Raw genomic sequence first — 23,094 nt, 5'->3', positions numbered from 1 at the left:
AACTTCCCTATTTTAAAATCACAAAAATAAAACAAACATGAAATAAAAACTTCATAAAACCAAAATTACATTTATAATTATGTGATCAAATATCTTGATTCATAACTTTTATTGCCTGAGTCAAAGATATGAAGTATGTCACTATTTTACCTTCAAATTCCTCTATCTGCAAACTTTTTTCTTCTTCAGATTCTCCAAATCCTTTCCTTACCTGAAAACTATAAAGAATAAAACTTGAAAAATCTAGGGGAAAAAATCTGATAATCTGTCATTCACATGTACACAGGTTCTCCAAAAATTTCATTGAAAATGCATATTATAAAAAAAATGCATGGATTTTAAAATTTTTTTCAGCAAAATAAACACGTACTGATTTGACATAACATGTCTGTACTGGATCTAGTTTGAGGCACTAAGAAGGATAAGGCATCAGTTTGAAAAGAGACCCTTTATCAGAGCAACATGAATTCTGCTAAAATTGAAGCAAGAACAAACATCATATTTATGGTGAAGCTTGGATGAAAAAACAGTGAAATCATTGATGCTTTACAAAAAGTTTATGAAGACAGTGCCCCAAAGAAATCAGCAGTTTACATATGAATAAGTCATTTCAATAAGCTTACATAATTCTGACTGAAAAAAATATAGTTGAGCAAGTTTTCTAATTGATGGGTGCCAAAACTGTTGCATCCTGATCAGCTGCAGACAAGAGCAAAGCTTTCAATGGAAATTTCAACAAGTGGGATCAAGATCCCGAAGCATTTCTTCAAAGAACTGTACTAGGAGCTGAAACACGGCTTTGGCAGTATGATCCTGAAGACAGAGAACAATCAAAGCAATGGCTACCAAGAGGTGGCAGTGGTCCAGACAGAACATAGGTGGACTGGTCAAGAGCAAAGGTCATGGCAAGTTTTTTGGGATGTTCAAGGCATTTTGTTGTTGACTTTCTACACAGCCAAAGAATGATAGTATCTGCTTATTGTAACAGAGTTTTGAGAATGTCAGCCAAAGCTTTCGCAGAAAAATTACCAGGCAAACTTCACCAGAGAATTCTTCTTTGTATGACAATACTCCTATTCATTCCTCTCATCAAACAAAGGCAATTGTGCAAGAGTTTCAGTGGGAAATCCTTAGGGATTTACCTTACAGTCCTGATTTGGCTTCTTCTGCCTTGTTTTTATTTCCTAATCTTAAAAAATCTATAAAGGATACCCTTTTTTTTTTCAGTTAATAATGTCAAAAAGACTGCATTGACATGGTTAAATTCCCAGGATGTTCAGTTGTTTAGGGATGGATTAAATGGCTGGTCTTATCGCTTACAAAAGTGTCTTAAACTTTTTGGAGCTTATGCTGAGAAATAAAGCTTATATTTTCTATTTTGATCTTTTTATTTTTTTAACAAACTTGTTGACATTCCCTTATATTTGCTGCCTGATTATTTAAGCTGAAACTCATTTGTACCATAGTTTTATTTTTACTACTTATCTGAATTTTAAGCCTTTTATTCCCCCTCTCTGGGTTTTCTACTTAAAATTTTAGTTGTCTGCAAGCAGGTGGTAAGATACTAGAGTAGGGTAGGAACAGTGAATCCCTAAAATTTCATGAATTATCTTAACTGGAAGCCCCCAAAGAAAGCCTAACATGTCTGATTTCAGAGTAATATGGAAATAAGGAGCTCAAGGACTGATAATCTCTCTCCTACACCTTGTTTTCTTTAAGAGACTACTCATGCTGGAACCGCTAGTCCCTAGTACTGAGGATGCTATTACCTGTGTCTCTTCCAGACTAGTTTGCTCCACCACCTGGGACCTGACCCAACTTACCACCAGTAAGCCCGCTGATATAAGTCCTACCCTCTAGGCTGCTTTGTCTCTTTTCTGTCCAATTATTAATATGACCTCTTCTTTCTCCCTTGGTCTAACTTGATCCCTGCCATCCTTACTTCCCATCTTCTGAATACCCATAGTTTTTTTTCTGGCATAGTTTCAGTTCAAATCATGAGACATGGGTGATCATCTGCATGCAAGTAATTAGGACAAATATTAAGGTATTAGTTTGTTTTGAAATTTTCTGGTATCTGGGAATATATATAAGGACATCTACCTCTAATTTTATAGTTTCCAATAAAAGGTATTGAAACATAGCTATACCTACTATCTACTAATTTGGCACTTGCTGCACTTCTTTGTATTACAAGTATAGGCACACTATGTTTTATGGCACTTTATTGAACTTCATAGATACTGCATTTTTTACAAATTGAAGGTTTGTGGTAGTGAGCAAGTTAATTGGTGCCATTTTTCCAATGGCACGTGCTTGCTTTGTGTGTCTGTGTCACACTCTGGTGATCTTCTCAATATTTCAACTTTTTTTATCATCATATCTGTTATTCTGATCTGTAATTAGTAATCTTTTATGTTACTATTATAATTGTAGATATAGTGGAAATAGTGAAACAACAAGAAATAGAAGTACAGCCTGAAGATGTGACTGAATTGTTGCAATGTCATAACAAAACTTGATGAAGATTTGCTTCTTATGGAAGAGCAAAGTGGTTTCTTGAGATGGAATTTACTCCTGGTGAAGATGTTATGAACATTGTTGAAATGACAACAGAAGATTCAGAATACTCCACAAAATTAATTGATAAAGCAGTGGCAGGGTTTGAGAGGATCAACTCCAATTTTGAAAGATGTTCTACTGGTGATAAAATGCTATCAAACAGCATTGCAGGTTCTAGAGAAATTTTCCATGAAATGAAGAGTCAATAGATGAGGCAAACTTCATCATTTGTTGTATTATTTTAAGAAACTGTCACAGCCACCCAACCTTCTGCAACCACCACCCTGATCAGTGAGCAGCTATCAGTATCGAAGCCAGACTCTCCACAGGAAAGATTACCACTTGCTGCAGGCTTGGATGATTGGTTGCATTTTTTAGCAATAAAGTTTTTTTTAAATTAACATATGTATATTGGTTTTTAGACATAATGATACTGCATATTTAATAGACTAAAGTATAATATAAACATACATTTTAATACATTGGGAGACCAAAAAATGTGTTACTCAATTTATTGTGATATTTACTTTGTTATGGTGTCTGGAACAGAATCTGCAAATACCTTCAAGGTATGTGTATACGCCTCTTCACTGTATCCATTATGGCAATTAGAAATAGATCTTTATATTTAGTAGGTGCTCAAATAACTATGTTAATGAATGAATGATAAGCAGGTGATAAAAGTCAGAAATTGTTAATATCTCCATTCCTCACATGAAAATAATATGAAGAAAGAATTAGAAAGAAAATAGGCCAAATGAGCATTCCGAGTTTATTCCTTTAATTAAACCTAAAGCTACTACACATGTTCATGACAATTATAATAGAAAAGGAGAAAAGAACAAATAGAAACAATTTATATTCCCTCCATATAGTCATACTTTGTTGGGTACAGATGGAAGACATCATTTAGGAGCATTCATTTGAATTTGCTGGTAAAAAATTGGCATGTGTTTTTCTTGGTATCTACAGAGAGAGTAATGAAGTTGAAATAACCTATTTTTCTTTGTATTTATAATATACTCATACTAACAAAAAAAAAAGATGAATCCTACTGGAGGGGGGTCTTTAATCAGAAATATGCCCTAATGCAGTTAAATGACAACTAGAAAATCAGTAGGTTCCCTTCCTAGGCCTGACATTCCTCATCTAAAAAATTAGAAGATTGAATGAGATGATCTCTAAATTTCTACAATTCATGAACACACAACAATGGATACATTATAATTTAAGTAGACAGTAAACCTCTACTTTCTGGCTCCATGATGCTAGGCTTGGCCATAAGACTTGCTTAAAGTAAAAATGATGCATGTATCATCTGAGAGACGGCTGAAATTTCTGTCATCTCTTCTCCCTCTTCCATAAGAATGGCAAAGTGCCCAAAGAAGGCCGCTCCTTCAGCTTCAATCCTGGAATAAAGATGACGTGGAACAGTGCTACAGCCAATCAACAGGTGATGTTAACCCACCAGGAGATACACCTTTGTTTTTACTACTATAGCATAACCTAATAAAAGCTAATTAAATACAAGAATTTGCTAATAATTGAGTTTCAGTTCATAGTTAAATTTTAAAACACAAAAAATTAAATTTACTAGAAAACTGATAATATAAAATATGATAAAATGGAAATACGCAAAAAGACAACTTTTAAAAATAACAGTATTTATAGTAAAATAAATTGACTTAAAAATATACATAGAAGTTGCCTTGTGATTTCTGGCTTGTATCATTGAATGACTATTCTAAGTAAGAATCAACATTTTTTAAAAATAGTTCTTCATCATTAAGATACTCCAAGATAATATTTCCACCATTATATAAAGGACAGTCCTCCTTAGCAATCCAGGTTTCCAAAGTATGATCCAAGGGTAAGGCTTCTCCTGAAGTAATGTGACATAACCTCAATTTCTGTGAAGGGAGAAATAAATCGTACTGTAATAAACACACATGCTTGTATAGAACTTCTAGATCCTAAAACTTTTAGGGAAAAATTATTATAACTAAATGTTACCTTAGCTGTTAATTTGTTATTGTCATTTTTAAGATTGGCCAGAGAAGCTGCAAAGTCTATGACCTTCCCAATACTCCATCGGTGGCAAAAGAACATTGCTTTGCTCTTCTCTTTGCTGCCCTTAGGCAAGAAAACCTGAAAATAAATTCTTTCTGTCTGTAAAAAAAAAAAAAAAAAGTTAAAATACAGATTATATATATGTAAAATAGACATCTCTGTTTTTATCTGGCATCATCCCTTCCTCTCTTCTTCTGGTCAGAGAAGGATTACCCTCTAACAATGCAACTTTTAGTTGGAAACTGATCATAGTAACCCAGCATCCACCTAAATGCATGAGCATATGACCACGACCCTGGCCAGGGTGATCTATGCAAAGACAGGCATGTGTCCTAAGTTAGGCCATCAGGGTCTGTTCCTGGGATTTTATGTTCAAAAGCTGAGGGGAGGGAGAACTCTTTTTTCCTGAGCTTTTAAAGGCTTACTGAATTAAATCTGGAGTGGCCTGAAGCTAAACCCCTCACTGAAGCTAACCCCCTAACCCCACAGCCATCCCAAGCTAGTTTGGAAAAAGTCTCCTTAAATAGGAAAAAATGAGGCCAGTACAGAAAGAGAAAACACAAGAAAACAGAAGGATTCTTTTAACAAAATTTGAGTGCCTGAATTTGGTTGTCTCCTAAGACCAGATCAATCTGTCATTCACCATTGTATGAGGAGGAAAAGTTGTTTTGATTGTGCTCGTTGGAATTGAGTTTCTGACATTTGGCATTGAAAGATTCCCAATATATATAACATTTCTTTTTGTGTGAAAGATCTCATTACATATTTAGAGACAGTAGAACTTTGGAGAAAAAAAGAAACTTAGAAATAAAAAAAAAACAAAACCCAAACCATATATAAATACCTTATCAACAAAAGAGAGGAACTTGGAGATGGTTTGTCTAGTATTCTATACATTATCTGCCTCCTTATAGTGTATTTTCTTGCCTAATTAGCAAATGCAGGAAAGTAAGTATAGGAGCAGAGGTGCTTGCCCTCTAATCTTCCCTGCTTCCTAAAAACTACTTTAAAAAAGTGCTAGCTTTACAGATCAATTCCTCTTACATCACAAATTTTGACATAACCGGAGCATATCTAAGTTGCATGGGAAAGATCATAGTTATTTTAAAAAATAATAGATTCTACACAATTCCCATCTCAGCACTAAGGAACTGAGATTTGTTGAAGACCCAGGAGAGTGTCATTATTTCAGATTACAAGCATTAAAGGAGAAAACAAGAAATCATTGGACATTTAACCTTTGAGCCAACTCTATAACCAAACAATCCCTGCTCCAAAAACAAAGAAGCAAGAACATAAATATGGAAAGAGAAAATTTTAAAAATATAGCCTTACATAAAAAAAAAAAAAAAGAGAGAGAGAGAGATTAATATATCTGAGAATCAAAAATGAAACAGAAATGCACAATGATAGGTGGGCTGAGACACTGGCGTTCAGGGCTCCGGAAGAGGAAGAGGTACTTAGGAGTGCAGCTTGTGGGCAGATGGGAAATAAGAGCTCCACAGGGGGATAAAGATAAAATCCTCGTTCAGACTCACTGCTTGGGAGCAGAAGGTAGTGTGGGACCTGTGCTCTAGGAAAGGAGGCTAAAGAAGTTACAGCTGAACATTGACTTAGGCTATTGCTTATATAAATCGATAGGGAGGCAGAAAAGCACAGATATAACCTCCTGACAGTGAACAAAGACAAGGTCTTCTAGCTCAGTAAATGCATCTGTAATAACCTGAAAATCTCTGTAGGACAGAAGTACATACTGCCAATCTTAAACCTGGATTTGGAATGGCAGTCCTGGATGGGGGGTTGGGGGGAAGAAAATGCAAAATTGCTAGCTAGGAATTGGCAAGCAAGAGGAGACAGAGATATATAAAGAACCTCCTACTTAAGATGAACATATAGAGTCAGTAAACAAATTTCAAAACAAACTGCAGGTTAACTCACTATGGGCAAATGCAGATAACTGAACTTTAAAAAGACATTAAAATAAGCTATTTTGGGTGCACAATGAGATAAAAAGCAGTAAGCAGTCATGAAACCAAAATAGGTAGAAATGAAAGAAAAAATATGAAGATACAATTTGAAATATAAAAATTAAAACATACAGTTTCCGGAATAAGAAACTTAAAAAGGATAAAGTTCTATAATCCTCAATAAAAAGGCTTAATTTGAGGAAGTCATTGAGAATGTAGCAGAAAGACACACAAAGAAAAAAATTATATTACTATATCCCCAAAATATGTCATGAAGAGTTTCACAAGAGAAGGAAAGGTGAAGAAGCAATATTTGGAGAAAATATGACTACCATTTTCCAAAAATTAAATATGTACCATCAATGTCAAGCTGGATAATTAAAATAAATCCACACTTAGAAACATTGCATTGAAATTGGAGAATATCACAAGTAAAAATTTTAAAAGCTACCAAAAAAGACAGATTAACCATAAAGCAACAAAAATAAGACCAACAACAGATGTCTTCACAACAATGGATGACAAAGTATATTAAAAGAGTTGAGCAAGTCTAACAGACAATCCGGCTAAAGGTGAGGCCATGTTCAAATAAAAAAGACTGATAGAGTTTATGACCAAAGACCCTTATTGAATGAACTACTAAAGAATGTCCTTCAGCAAAAATATAAGTGAGTTTTAAGAAAGGAGAAACTGAAAAAAAAATATATACATATGTTGGTAAATTTAAATAGCTATTAAAAATAATTTTTATGTTTTAATGAAGATGATAGGATAGGAGATATTTAACTGGATAAAACACATCAAGCTCTTTACCTTATTCGGGGGCAATAATAGCAAGTAACTTTAGACTTTTAGGAAAAAATCATTATATATGTTAAAATTTTAAGTACATACCTATTATCACCATTATTATAAGACATATTAAAGATGATAAATAACATATTACAAAAAAAACCCTGGTATAATTATTGAAAAACAAAAATTAAAGCTATCCTTACTTGTTAATGGGGCGTGACTGTATAACTAGGAAACTGAAAACACTAGTAGGAAAAGAAACTTCTATAATTAATAAAGAAGTTGGTGATGTAGCTGAATAAGGTGAATATACAGAACTCAAGATTTTTTTTTTTTTTTTTTAATTTATGAGCAGTAAGTGTCTGAAAATAGAAGTAGGGGCAAATATTCTGTTCACAATGGAAGCAAAAACCGTGACATAAATAGCAATGAAAATTAGGAATATGACTTACAAGAAGAAAAATATAAAATATCAAAGAAGGCAATAAAACATCTGAATAAACGGAAAGATATATGAAGGTACTTATAGGAAGACAATGTCATAAAAATATCATTTCTCCCACAATTCATGTATATCATATAATACAAATCCAATATGAATCCTTCAGGAATAGATATGAATCAGGCCCAAAGCCTGATTTATTTAATGGTCAGTCATGGTAAATAAATTAAATGAAGACAATTTAATAATCAGTGATGGTAAAACTAAACAACTGGAAGAAAATGAAATTAAACCATTAGTTCTTAAGTTCATATCATATGCAAAAAAAATCCAGATGGATTAAGGACAAAAAAACAAAAAGGAAATAAAACAAAAACCCTAAGGAAAACCAAAACAGGAATGAAAAACAGACCTTAGAAAAAATGAAAATATTGATATGTCAACAAGAAACATAAGTGAAATCAATACATTTGACAGATTTTGAAAAAACAATTTATAAAGCAGACTGATTTTTTTTTTTTTTTTTTTTTTGATACAGAGTCTCATTCTGTCACCCTGAGCAGGGCGCAGTGGCATTACAGTAGCTCACTGCAACCTCAAACTCCTGGGCTCAAGCGATCCTCTTGCCTTGGCCTCTGGAGTAGCTGGGACTACAGGCATGTACCACCACACTCAGCTAATTTTTCTATTTTTAGTAGAGATGCATCTCGCTCTTGCTCACACTGGTCTCGCAATCCTGAACTCAAGCAATCCTCCCACCTCAGCCTCCCACAGTACAAGGATTCCAGGTGCGAGCCACTGTGCCTGGCCCAGATTGATTATTTATAAAGGCTAAATACCTATTATAGTCTAAGAGCTTCCATAAGTTACTAAACAAAATAAAAAGACAACCTATAAGAGAAATAATCAAATGATGTGTGTGGACAATTCAGAGAAGAGCAATTCCAAATGACTAGAAAACATGTTAAAAGATGCTCAGACTGAATAGTAGTCATGGAAATGCAAATTAAAGCAATTATAGGATATCTTTTTATAGCTGTAAGACTGGACTTAAAAATTGAGTGCTAACAGCTCCTGGAAACCATGGGAGGAAAACGGTACTCTCATGACTGGCCACAAGAGGCAGTATATTGAACTGGTTAGATGGTAGGCTCTTACCATGCGAGTGATCTTAAGCAATATTTAACTCCAGATTATTTATCTGTGAAATGAGAGTAAATATATCAGAGAAAGAGTGATAAGTACTAAAGTACATATCCTTTGACACAGCAAACACACTCGTGGGAATTTATCCCAACGAAATAAAAGTATCAGACTGAGGCTACTTAGCACTGTAGCCAATACTGGAAACAAAATGAATGCTCATCATTAGGAAAATGGCAAAATAAGTCACAGTACACTTACACACAGAATATGATGCAGCTTTTAAAGAAAGCAATTTAGAGCCATTTTCTCACTGAGGGAATTTCTACCAGGCATTAATGAGAAAAGGTTATATTTAGAGAAGGATATATATAGGTAAAGATATATAATCCACTCAAAATCTTAATTATTTTCATTTTTAGCCCTAATCACTATATGACATATTATATATTTTATACATGTCTCACCCCAATGGAATATAAACTCCTTAAGGTCAGGGACTCTGTATCATTCACTGCTGTATCTGTAGGGCCTGGTATATAAAAAGTATTCAAAAAAAATGTGTGGACTAAATGAATGATGCAATTTTTACAAAATGGTGACTGAAAGATACTCCTTATGCCTTTCATACATATATTAACACAAGTAGAATACATATCCGTTTATTTAAAGTTATACACACATATACACACATACACATATACATGGATGTATACACGTATATATGCAGATATGTGTGTACATGTATTTATATGTATATTATATATGAAAGCATATATGAATAAACACACACACACACACACACACCTCTGTCTATTATACCTATATCTCCAAATACACACACACAAACATTTATGATAAGGGGAAAAACTTAGGTCTAAAAACTTGTGGAGTGCTCTATGATGTATAATTACATGTGTGAAGAACACTGTCGCTGAAGCCTGACTGCCTGGTTTCAATTCACAGTTCTCCACTCAGTAGCTATGTTACTAGCCAGCTACTTTGCCTTTTGGGGTAAGAGTTAAGAGTGTATACCTCATAAGCTAGCTGAGGAATGAAACATGTTAGAAGAGTGCCTGGAACAAAGTAAGTGCCATAGATGTTTTTATTATTATATTTTCAGTAACAAAAAATTACAAAATAATGTGAATAATATTATTGGGTACTTCAGATCAGGTCTTCTCAACTTTGTCAGTGTTAACATTTTAAACCAGAAAATTCTCTGTTGTGGGCCATGTCCTGTACCCCGTAGGATGTTTAACAGTATCTCTGGCCTCTACCCACTAGATACCAGTAGCACCCCATCCCCAACTGTAACAACCCAAAATGTCTCCAGACATTGCCAAATGTCTCCTAAGGGACAAAAATCACCTTCAACTGAGAACTAATGTTTTAGGGGGATGGAAATGGATGAATGACATAGGAGGGTGTCTTGGTTTTTTTCCGATTTACAGCTCTTAATGGTTATACTTGATAAAAGCAGGTACTACCTTTGCTATTTTTAAAATGTCCAATAAATAAAATTTGAAACAAGAAAAATATTAAGGATAATCATCAAAATAAAAAACTATCATCAATGGTTTGTAAACCAGCAGAATAAATTCAAGCAATGCAAAAGATGACAGCAAAGAGAAAGAAAGATTCAAAGACAAAGGATGATGAGCAGAAAACATAAGATCGAAGAAATACTTTCAAATGCACCAGTGATCACTAGAAATACAAAAGGATTCGACTCACCTATAAAAGAGAGATACTATCAAACTGAATTAAAAAAACAAAGTCCAGCTATATGCTGCTTACAAGAGACACCCTAAAACAAAACACATAGAAAAGTTGAATAAAAGGGATGAAAAAAAACATGTAATAGTTAAATATTTACCAGAAGAAAGTGATTCTCCTGCCTCAGCCACCTGAGTAGCTGGGACTACGGGTGCACGCCGCCACACCTGGTTAATTTTTCTATTTTTTTGTAGAGATAGGGTGTTGTTCTTGCTCAGGCTGGTGAGGAATTACTGACCTCAAGCGATCCTCCTGTCTTGGCCTCCCAAAGTGCTAGGATGACAGATGTGAGCCACTGTGCCTGGCCCATAGTGGGAGATTTTAACACATCTGCGAGACTAATACATCAAGTAGACCAAAAATTAGTAAGTACACACACACACACAGCACACACACATACATATGTGCACATATATGGACAGAAAGATAATACAAATGATAAAGCAAACAAGGCAAAATGTAAATAATCGGTGCATTTGAGTAAAGGATATGGAAAAGTTCTTTGCACTATGGTTGCAACTTGTGTGTGTTTGAGATAATATAAGAGCAGAAATCAGTGAAAGAGCAAAGAAATACAGTTCAATAAAACCAAAACATGGTTCTTTGAAAATACTAAGAAAAAATAAAGATAAACCTTTAGCTACTCTGTTTAAAGAGGGAAGAAAGTACAAAGGAAAAATATTAAGAATGAAGTGGTATGACTAAAGACACAACAGAGATTTTGAATCATAAGAGAAAAACTTGAACAACTTTATAACAATAAATTGAAAAATCTACATCAAATAGGAATTTTTTAGAAAAATACTATTTACCAAAATTGACTTCATAAGAAATATATTACCCAAATAAACTAAGATTTAACACATTGCAACAGTATTCAAAATTCTCCCCTCAAAAAAAAAGAAAACAGCTCTATCCAGGATAATTGTTTTTTGTGGCTGAGAAGAACTCCATGGTATACATATACCACATTTTATTAATCCACTCATGTATTGATGGGCACTTGGGTTGTTTCCACATCTTTGCAATTGTGAATTACACTGCTATAAACATTCGAGTGCAGATGTCTTTGGAACCCCTTCTACTAAGTGAAGTATCCCAAGAATGGAAAAAGAAGCACCACATGTACTCACCATCAAATTGGTATTAACTGATCAACACTTAAGTGCATATATAGTAATAACATTCATCGGGTGTCGGGCAGATGGGAGGGGAGAGGGGAGGATGGGTATATACACATGTAATGGGTGCGGTGCACACCGTCTCTGGGATGGATATGCTTCAAGCTCTGACTCAGGTGGGACAAGGGCAATATACGTAACCTAAACATTTGTATCCCTGTAATATGCTTGAAATAAAAAAAAAATTAAAAAAAAAAAAATAAATCCCTAAGCAATAGAATAAATCACAAAGGAAAATAAAAAAAAAAGAAAGAAAACAGATCCAAAGGTCATAAGAGAGTGTTACCGAAACTTCAATAACAAACAATCCCCACCCTTGACAAATATCTCAAAGAATAAAAAAAAAGCCACTCAATTTGAGTATAATCTTGCTAGTAATGTCACTAAAAAGCACTAAATAATATATTAGCAAATCAATTTAGCAGTACATTTTAAAAGAATTATATACCAGTCAAATGGTTTATCCTGGAATATTTGGTGACTTAACAAAAAAATCGACCAATATAATTTATCACATTGATAAGGAAAAAACAAAAGATCTTACTAGATGTAAGAAAAAAACCTATAGTAAAGTTTAATACCCATTCCTGGTATCAATTCTCAGCAAATTAGGAATAGAAAGGAATACTGCTATCCCGGAAAGGCTACTATCAAAAATCTACTGCAAATATAATACTTGATGAAACTTTAGAAGCATTTCCATAAAAGTCTGAAACATGATGAGGATGCCTGCTATTACCCATGTTATTCAACATTATTCTGAACATCTCAGCAGCAAGACAAATGACAATGAAAAGAAGGAGTAAGAGAAAAGAAAATTGAGGGGGTGACAACTCCACAAAAACTGGCATTTGCTAAAGATGACAGCACAGAAAACATCCCAGAAAATCTACAAAGTATGGGAACTAAGGAATTTATTTGCTAGACAGAAGGGCAACATGTACCAACCAGCAATAACCAATTAGGGAAATTTAGTTTTTAAAAAAGGTTTTATTTACAATGACAGCAAAAATTATAAAGTATCTAAGAATAAACCTAAGAAAAGATATACAGATATTTATAAGCATTACAGAGTGTTACTTCTATAATTACATATAAAAGAAGACCTAAAGAAAAGTTAGAAAGACAAACCACAGACACAGATGAGAAGAGTCAAAATTCTAAAGACATCAACTGTCTCTAATATAAAGTTCAGCACAATTCCTATCAAAATCATAATTTCACAGAACAGGATAAAGTGATACTAAAATTTTTATGAAAGGATAAATGGCCAAGAATAGATATAATTGAAAGCACTGAAAGAGACAAATCAATACAACCCTGGCAATAATAAGTTGACAATATCTAGTAAAGCTGAAGATGAGCAAATTCCATAACTCAGTTTTTGTATTCCTAGGTATATTCCCTAAAGTAGCATCTTTTAATCTGGTGGTTCTAATCCATCAGAGGTTGGAAAATCAACCTGGTAGGTTCTGACCAACATCCTTTAAAACCAAATAAAATAGAATACAAAACATAAAAGTATATAAGACACATTTAAGGCTGAGTATCACTTAATGAAACTGTGTTACGGTATGTATGTATGTACACACATACTGGGTTGTTAGAGAAAATAATTGATATTGTGAAGTTTTAAAGGTACAGTCCTAGGGAAACACTTCTATACATACCCAAGGATGTTCACTGTAGAACAGTTTATAATAGCAAAAAATTGGAAAAATCTGAATTTTGTTTATTAAGAGAATAAATAAACACAGATATATTTACACCATGGAATAATGTACAGCTGTCAAAATGAATGAACTAGACAGACTGTCTCAGCATGGATAAATGTTAAAAACATGATGCCAAGTGGAAAAAAAAAAAAAAAAAAACAAGTTGAAGAAGGGTACATAGGGTTCAGTGCCTTTTTTTTTTTTTTTTTTAATTTTTTTTTTTCTGTGTAGAGACAGGGTCTCACTATGTTGAGCAGGCTGGTCTTGAACTCCTAGTCTCAAGTAGCTCCTCCTGCCTCAGCCTCCCAAAGTGCTAGGATTACAGGTGTGAGCCACCGCTCCTGGCCTCTGCTGTTTCCATAAAGGGAAAAAAACTCACAAAACTATGTATTATTTTTGCAGACATATACCATATAATTTTAGGAATGATACATATCAGGTTCAGGTTAGTTGTTACTTGATAGGAGGGAGAAAAAAAAGAGGACTTCAATTATATGTGGAATTTTTTTTGTTTTTAAAAATCTCTAAGACCAACCTGAGGCAATGACTTATCCCCATCAGCATGCATCTTTAGTTTCATCAATGCAACCTTTGCAGCTGTTTCACTACTTTTGGCTCCTTTCCGTCGTTTACTTGTTGTCTCTCCTGTCTTGGAATCTAAGAGATTAAGTGTAAGCATGTAAGCACATAAGAACTTTTACATTGCATTTTTTGGAGTTTTATTATAAAGCATTTATTAACTATGGCCCTGAAACGTACACAAATTACACACAGTAGAAATATAGAGAGACAATATTCATTGTATAGATATTATATTTATATGATGATGGAAAATATCATTGAGTTTGATCTAAGCAATCTCACATCAAAAAATTCACTGTTACATGCTTCTTTCCAACTTAAGCCTGTTTAAACTAAAGCAGCCACTAATGCTTCTGCAGAGAACCTTAAGATTTGGTTATGGAGGATTTCAATAAAGGAACTATCGTTAATACAGGATGAAAATCATGAACTAACATATTGGCTGAGAGATTGATCTAAGTCACAGATACACTCTTTCCTAGTATCTCATATTATCAGTAGGAAAGCTGACTAGAGTTTAATCTTTAGAGAAAGCAATTGGGTACTTCAATCTAATGAATACCATTTCTAGCCACAATGGTTAACTAGCTGATCTAAGTGACCCAGCCAAAAAGACCCTGGTGGGGGTGCTTCCAAACAATTTCCAAATTTTCACTGGTCAGGCAGACTTTGTGAGAAATAACATCACAAGAATGTCATCAAAATGCAAGTTATGACCATCCAGGCTGTTAACTGGTAAGAGGACGTAAGACGCAGGAGCTCTGGAACTAAGAGTATATAATAGTAAGGAAAGCAACAAAATAAGCTTTTTAAATACTTACCAATAATGTCTTTAACAAGTTTCTGAGTGGCAGCCATTCGAGGCTTTGGGATTTCCAGTTTTTCACACTCATGATCTGATTGATGACGGTGTCTACGAGCAAGAGAAGAGTGACGCTAGTTCATGTATTTGTATGTAACTAAACAGATACACAAAGCATGAATGGTTTAAGTGATCACCTTAGGCAGAAGTTTTTCTCACAATAAGGACAAATAACTGCCACAAGTTCTCTTTCAGCACAGTCCTTAAAAGAGCATGGGTGAGATTTATGTTTATCTGTCTTCAGTCTTTCATTGATTACAGTCACCTGAAAATATAAAAAGGGAGAAATGGCATTATATTTCACATTTAAAGCACATCAACGAGTCTATGTTAGAAGACAGCATCCACATCATTTTTGTTTAAACTTATTAGAGCAAGTTACATACTCTCACATAAAGATTATAATGAATGCTTATGTGAGAAATGATTACTGTGCTGACTGTTCTACATTTTCATATATTTCCTACTGTGGTATATTTATTGTGTTTAAGTAAATTAAAATGACTATTCAGTTACTCTCTACAATTTTAATCTACTTTGTAAGAGTCCCACACAAAGATGCCCCCATAATAATATGCTCAAGTGATCCTCCTGCCTCAGCCTCCCAAGTAGCTGGACTGTAGGCATGCACCATCATGCCCAGCTAATTTTTTAAATTTTTTTTTTTAATTTTTAGTTGCCTGGCTATTTTTTTTCTATTTTTAGTAGAGATGGGGTCTCCCTCTTTGCTCAGACTGGTCTCGAACCCCGGACCTCAAGCGATCCTCCTGCCTCAGCCTAGCAGAATGCTAGGATTACTGGCGTGACCCACAATGCCCGGCCTATATCAACCCTCAAATGGCAAGTCACATCTACTTTCTATACTGATTTTAGGGGATTAAACATTAACTCAGGGAATAAAACACTTAAAAATTATATATTTGTCCATGAGATAAAGAGTTAAAGACAGTTTTCAAAATCACATATCTTTCTCTATGCTCTGTTTCATATTTCATTACCAGCAAATATTCCATCCCAGGAAGAGAAGATTTTATAGGATTAAAAAAAAATTTAGATCAGCCAGGCTATTCCGAGCATTAATTAACTAGTTCAATAAACTTAGAGAAATAATTGCTTGAAAACTCTAACCAAAAGGCGTTCCTTTATATAAATGATAGTTACATCTTGCTAGAATTAACTGAAGTATCCTTCCAAATTTGTTGCAATGGCCTAATGGTATTTCAGTATTTTATTAATGAGACGTAATAATCTAAGAGACATTCATAGAAATCAAATGAGACCATAAGAAAAAAGAAAGCACAGGACAGATTTCTAAGCTATAAGAAATATCAGTAAGTTTTACTATACAACTCTGAGTATTTTCTTCTGATTAATCTTGCATAAAACCAACATATTAGGTAATTTTAATTTTCCTCAAATAGATCACATGAACTTCAAAGGGTCAGATTTTGACTGATAACTTACACTTGAAAGGGTTAGATTTCAACTGAAGCTCCTGTAACCTTAATTTTCAATAAATGAGAGAACAGATGTGAAAATCCTTGGCAGAGCGCGTGGTAAATGGTGGGCAGGAATAAATATCCACTGAAAAGTTTCAGAGGCAAATGCTTCTTTCCCACTGCAGTGAATTCAGCTTAACTCCCTGCCTCTCTCTGCCCCAGGAGAGGTGGAACAACTTATTTTGTTGCTAAATTTAAGAAAATAACATTAGGTATGGAGTGCTCCACTTTCTTTTTCCTCTTGGAATTGAACTGCTTGAAAGCCGAAAGCCTAACCTGGTCAGTACTGCTGTGAATGGTGGGCAAATCTGCCCAATCCTGAATTTCCTTTGCAGACCCATTTGGCTCTACACTAAGCCTCATCATTCAACATATTCTTTAACAGTAATAGGGTGATATCTTGGCTTCTATGTGCCAGGCCATTCTTAATCTATGATTTGTTCAGAATTAGGGTGGGAATTTTGTCAGACTACAGGTTTGTTCCTGGTGGTCTAAGGATGACTGAACCAGAATGATTTACTACCACAGCTCCTGTCACCAGGCACCAGTGAAAATGAATTCAACAGTGAAGGAAACAGTGAACTGGAGGAAGTATATAGTGAGGACATTAACTCCGATGTATATTTATAAATATATAGCCTGCTGCAAATAGGTCACCTAAATAGAAATGTTAAGGAATAAGAATTACGAGGATAAAAAAATTTAAATACCAAGTAGATAAATTTTTCTTTAAGATAGTGAAAAATAATATAAATAAAGCAAAAGCCTCTTTATATTAACAGTTTAGTATGCCAAACTTTAATCTTTGGTGCCCTGACCGGCTTTCAATCTAATCAAATTCTGTATGAAAGTACATGAATACAACTATGTTTTATCAGATTGAAAAATATTAACATACCTCAGGACAACCATGAGACTCCCTGCTTCTGTGTTCAAGGCTTAAATAATTTAAAAAAATAGCATTCATTTACATGCAATCAAATAACATACTTAAAGATAACTGTAGTATTATGAGGTATTTTAATGTTTAATATTCTTAAGACACATTACACTCACGATACATTAACTGTGCATAGATGAAAAAACTGAAATGTCAGATAAAGATGGAGTATCTAGTCTCAAAAGTTTTAAAACAAATGTTCAGTTTCAATCTGAGTAAAAGCAATTCACCATGCTAATTTACCTTTATGAAAATACAAACAAATCTTTGCATTTCTTTTATTTCTAAAAGATTATCAGTAGTAAAATGTGAAAGGAGTGCTTTAATTCTGAATGATTTAGAAATATGCATTGCTTTTAATTAAAATAAAGAGCAATAATCATAGCTGGGCTTTAAAGAATCATATTCTTTATATTGTGGATATTATTTTCTCCTTGTAATTAAAAATATAACTTTTACATAAATTTACACACATAACCACATTTCTAGAAGCTTAAAGATTAGTCACTTATGTGAATTACGTTATCAGAGCCTATGGCTAATCTGTTTCTTTTTTTCCCAAGTAATTGCTATACTGAATATCAAATATCAATGGCTAAAGTAACAACTATTTTAAATCATTTTACGTTTTAGAAATAAACCCCATATTACAAAAACTAAAATTACTCCCAAATCCTATATAAAACCTTAACTTACCAAAATATTCCTGAACAACCATCACAAATAAATGGAAGAAAATCTAAAATTGAGGAAAAATGTATGTACCAGTCAGTATCTGATTTTGATTTAGTTTTTTTAAGAAAAAATATTCTTAAAGGATTGGACCACCTCTACAGGAGAACTTCCCTTTTTGACTAATATCCTAGCATAGCAAGTCATTACATAACCACTGTTAAACAAAAGTCACCACCACCTCAATAAGGCTGAAAGTAATTAGATCACCAGGATATAGATGTTACTTGTATTTGCATTGCTAACTCAGAAAAAAAGAAGTTCTGGCGTTTTTCTGCTCCTTTTTTGTTTTGTTTCCCAGATTTATTAGGTGTTGTTATTGACATCTGTATACTGCAAAAATTCTGCATTTGGAGTAAAAAACCTGGGTTTCAATTCCACTGTTTACTAATCTAGCAATGCTAGGCAAGTTACTTAATAGCAAAGCTTTGGAAATATATTTTTGATATAGTGTACAGTGTATGTCTTTATATATGTATATAAATATACATATATAAAACCAAAACTCTATTATTAGGTAATAAAAATAGAAAGATATAGACAGGTAGATATAGAGATAAATACATATGCAGAAACTGAGATAGATATAAGCATACAGTTTCTGTGTATATATGTCCAAATGCCTGTGTGAATAGACCTATATCTGTATCTATACTGTATGCCACACCTACCTGACAGGGTAACTGTAAAAACCAAGTGATATATATATACATATATATATATATATAGAAGGTCGGAATAGTAAGATAGTAACTATAATTAATAAAAGTAATACAGCAATTAACTTCTTTTGAGTATACGCAACTCAAATACTGTAGTGACTGGGTACAGATACTTTCAAAGAGATTCCAGAAATTAAATAAATGGATTGATTTTTGAAAATTAATTGCTGAATTTTTTTTTTTCCTTGCTGGTGAGGAATACCTGATTTAGGACCAAGTAACTAAGTAACAACTAAGTTAGGAACTGAAGTTTTGAAAAGCACATAAAAGTATCTATTGTTAGATGTGGCAACTAACCATTGCTCACTACATATGATCAATCATTCTCTGTTTTCAATACACCTCATTTTAAATTATAGTATACAGCCAAGAGAAGCTGGAAATATCCAATTACACTACTTTTACAAAATGAAAAGCAGAGGGTACTGTTCAGTCCCACTTTAGGGAAATCTACAACTGCCTTAAAAAGATCTCATTTCACAAGTATCTTAACCCAAACAGAAAGAGGGGGTCCTATTGCAACCAAAAGGGACTTTTGGTTACACATATCTACAGGATAATTATGCCTATGGAACAAGAGGGCAAGAATAGTTCCTTCGTCACCTGAGAAGTGGCTTCATGAACTGTCACTGCTATTACCAAACCATGATACTATGAGCTTCTTTCATACCAAGAAATTATGGATAGATTTGTTAAGATGAGAAAAGAAACTGAAGCATACAATACTGTATTCTGCAAAATTTTTGTCATTTTTTAATATGGAAAAAATGTACATCTTTGCTGTTTTGAGACTTTTGGTAACCAAGTAAGTAATGGATGCAAACCAGGAGGACCCAGGGGGAAGAGTTAAGATCAAGATAATTTCCCGGCACCTGATACCATCCTTCTATCCGTCCAGAAGCTAGATGAAATTTAACATACTCTAAATCTTAACTCCTTCCTACTATTCTGAAACAGATAGGCCTTTGCCTCATCTCAGTTACTGACACTAAAGATATGTGAAGTTGGAAAGGATGATGAACTATGTCACAGATAATATATGTGTACTGGATTCACTGGGGGAATCAGGCATACCAGATACACATAACTTACAGTCAAAACCCAAATAACTAAGCTTCCACATGAAAGGACTGCACACAAACAGGTTCTTACCTGCTGAGTGGCTGGTGATTATAGCCAGTGGTGAAAGACACATATACATACAGAGTGCTACAAGTAACAAGAACCTAGCAAGGATTGTTGCCTCTCCTTGCCCACAGCAGACATCACTAGTCAACAAGGCACTCCACTGAAACTGAGTTAAACCTCAGAGTTCTTACCAACGCAGTGATTCAGGCACTTACTACTAACGACTGAAGCTGCAGTGGAAGATGAAATCTGTTTGCCACCTTATGTAGTGCGTGCCAAATGTGATAGCACACATTTGGCATGAAACCCAGACACCAAAGACTGAGCAGTCTGTGTGGCTCTAATGCTTCAAAAACATGCCTGTTCTAGGTGTATGTCATCCCGAAGCCTGTGCCACATTACAACATTACTTCAGGCTATGTTTATTTCAAGGTCTCCCATTTTAATGGAAAGAGACCATCACCTATTATTATTGATGCTCTCTAACATGCAGCTTACTAGTCTGAAAGGCCTTCTGTGTAAAACACTGTAGTTTATACCCTTATGTGGTTCCAGCACCAAAATCAATGATATGTAAATGTTTATTCAAACAATGATAATCAGAATCACAGAATGACCGACCTGGGAGGGCATGACGATCATTTGATGAAACAGACTGAGGATCAAGATCCCTTTGAGAATCTGATCACAGCTAAAGGGCCTTCTCACGGACGTTCATCTACTGAGAAGCCCATGAACACCAGGTTAAAAATGGATCTCGCCCAACTCCTTCGTCTCACAGATCAGAAACAAACAGGTAAACAAAAAGTTTGGGGAAGTGGCTTTCCCAAGGTAGCAGTGGCAAAGCCACAGGGGAACTCTCCCAGACCTAAGCGTCCTCCTTCCCTGCGCTCATCAGAAAGGAGTGTGCTCTATGTGATCCAGCAGTGTGCTCTGTGCACTTCTACCGCACCGAGCACTCGAAAATCAAAGTGAACATTTTCACCACAAGTCTCTTCAAAGACTCAGGGGCAACAGAAAAAGCACCAACACAGCTCACTGCAAACCGAAAAGAAATGCACCCGCCCCGCTCCTCAGACCCCTCACCCGCCGCCACCATCCGCTGAGTCAAAGCGGGGCCCGGGTCTCCCGCGGCCGGGCATGGGGACTCCCCGATCACCTCGCTGCCGACAGTGCTCCACCTGGCAGTGCTGCCCAATGTCCAACTCCGCCATATCTACGGCGCCGCAAGGGGCGGGACCGAAGCTTAGGGGGCGGGGCAATGGAGCGCGCGCAGAGCCTGCTGGGAGCGTGGCTGACCCCGGGGCGGAGCCTGCAGGTGGGTGGGGGCGGAGACCGAAAGCTGGGTGTGCAGGGAGGCCTGAACGCGGGAGAAGCGATGTAGGAGCCGGCTTCCCGGCCCAAAGATAGGGAGTTTGTCTGTGAGTGGTTTTCCCCGAGCGGAAGGTCTCTCGCCTCATCCTTAAAGAAATACCCAACTGCCTTTCTGGAAGATTGGATGCCGCGGTCCGTGCGTGCAGCCACGAAAGTCGGCAATGGCCTCACAAGGATTGTTTTTTTGTTTTTTAATTAATATAACCCCAGGAACCATCACAGTGCCTGGCACAAAGTATTGCAAGAATCAAGAGAAAGAGACGAACATTGGTTATTCAAGTCCTGATTCATCCCAAACCAGTGTTATTTGATTGTATAGTTTAAAGTAAATGCCTCTTGCAAGGGAGTCATTAGGCTTTTTAAAAAGTAAAGGTTTCGTTTTCTTCGTGTTGTCTTTTTCTTTTTTGTTAGGAAAAAAGAAATCTAATTCTTGAGGTCGCCACTGTGTGCTGAACCACATAGGGTTCTCCAGCTAGAAAGCCCAGACTCATTTAACACAACTACCTAAAGAAAGCTTGTGGGGATTGCACTGGGATGTAAAGGCGTATCACGTGCTTGGTGAGCCACGTCGAAGGTACTGAAGGAGAGGCTTTTCTAGGTGGGGTAGAGTTGAATGCCATTCCACTGATGTGAAGCCAGACTCCAGTCGGAGTGGATGAGTAACAATCGGCTGTACTCATGACAGGAACAGGAAAAGTATATAACTTTTATATAACTTTAGGGATTCTTAAATCAATATTTATTGAAGAAGGGGGAAGGGTGGGCCTGGGAAACAGGAATTATTACAGGATTTGCTCTTGAGTAAATCTATTTAAGATTTCCATCTCAGAATTTGATGGTTTTCTGGAGAAACTTAAGATTTTGAACTGGAAGCAACCTAAGTAAGATGTCATCTGGGTATTCTACCCTCCTTAGCTTTTCTTTTTTTAAGATGAGAACTTACATCTTTTTTTAAGACAGAATTTAAATGATTAGCCCAAATGAAGAGCCAGGACAAAAATCTACGTACTAAAGAGTTCTGGTATTCTTGAATGTAAGGATCAATGGCCTATCTGGATTTTGTTTAGCTGAGCAGGTCAATCAATAGCAGGTTTTCTAGAATTTTACTGGGTGTTCTATTAATAGATAGGTGGCAAATATATATTTTATCAGTTTAATGATAATGGAATTGTTTTTACTTTTTCAGTTCTTGGAGACCTCATGGAACATCAGATGATTAGAGTAGCCAAGATTACTATTGCTGGCTTCCCCATCTCTCTTTAGTCTCATTTGTGGATTTCTCCTCTATGTGCTACAATGCATCCATTTCCCCATGATTTTGTCATGGTCCATTTATCAATTTACATCCTCATACAAGTAAAATTCGTATGGCTTCAACATCAAAGCCTCCTATACCCATATTCTTAGCCCTGAGGACATTCTCCCAAATATGTAGTCTCTATTTCAAACTATCTGATAGATGTGTCCAAATGGTGTCATTTGTCATGTAAAACTTAAGTCCAAAAGGAAATGCATTCTTACCACATCACCCCCCACCAAGCTCCCAGCACAGGCAGTCTGCCACAGACTTGCTTCATTCATCTAATCAACCTTGGATTCAT

The 23,094-nt window shown here is 35.2% G+C and overlaps 1 protein-coding gene across 5 annotated transcripts; it reads right to left on the bottom strand.

The window, feature by feature from the left end:
- Positions 1-4,199: 4,199 nt before the first annotated feature.
- On the bottom strand, positions 4,200-21,333 carry ZFAND1 (zinc finger AN1-type containing 1). 5 transcript variants are annotated; one of them, XM_069466308.1, is made up of 8 exons: positions 21,279-21,333; positions 18,234-18,276; positions 17,496-17,535; positions 15,236-15,363; positions 15,058-15,149; positions 14,190-14,311; positions 4,576-4,731; positions 4,200-4,472 (listed from the first exon to the last, which is right to left on the bottom strand). In XM_069466308.1, exons 1-8 carry the CDS (start codon positions 21,331-21,333, stop codon positions 4,302-4,304), a joined length of 807 nt encoding a protein of 268 aa, XP_069322409.1. In that variant the 3' UTR covers positions 4,200-4,301. The 5 variants fall into 5 exon arrangements, with proteins under 5 accessions (XP_069322409.1, XP_069322410.1, XP_069322411.1 ...); XM_069466309.1 differs by having other exon boundaries at positions 4,576-4,710; XM_069466310.1 differs by having other exon boundaries at positions 21,206-21,323.
- Positions 21,334-23,094: the final 1,761 nt, after the last annotated feature.

The sequence above is a fragment of the Eulemur rufifrons genome, chromosome 3, assembly GCF_041146395.1.
Source record: "Eulemur rufifrons isolate Redbay chromosome 3, OSU_ERuf_1, whole genome shotgun sequence".
Taxonomy (NCBI): domain Eukaryota; kingdom Metazoa; phylum Chordata; class Mammalia; order Primates; family Lemuridae; genus Eulemur; species Eulemur rufifrons.
This window is presented reverse-complemented; position numbering and strand designations above follow the sequence as displayed.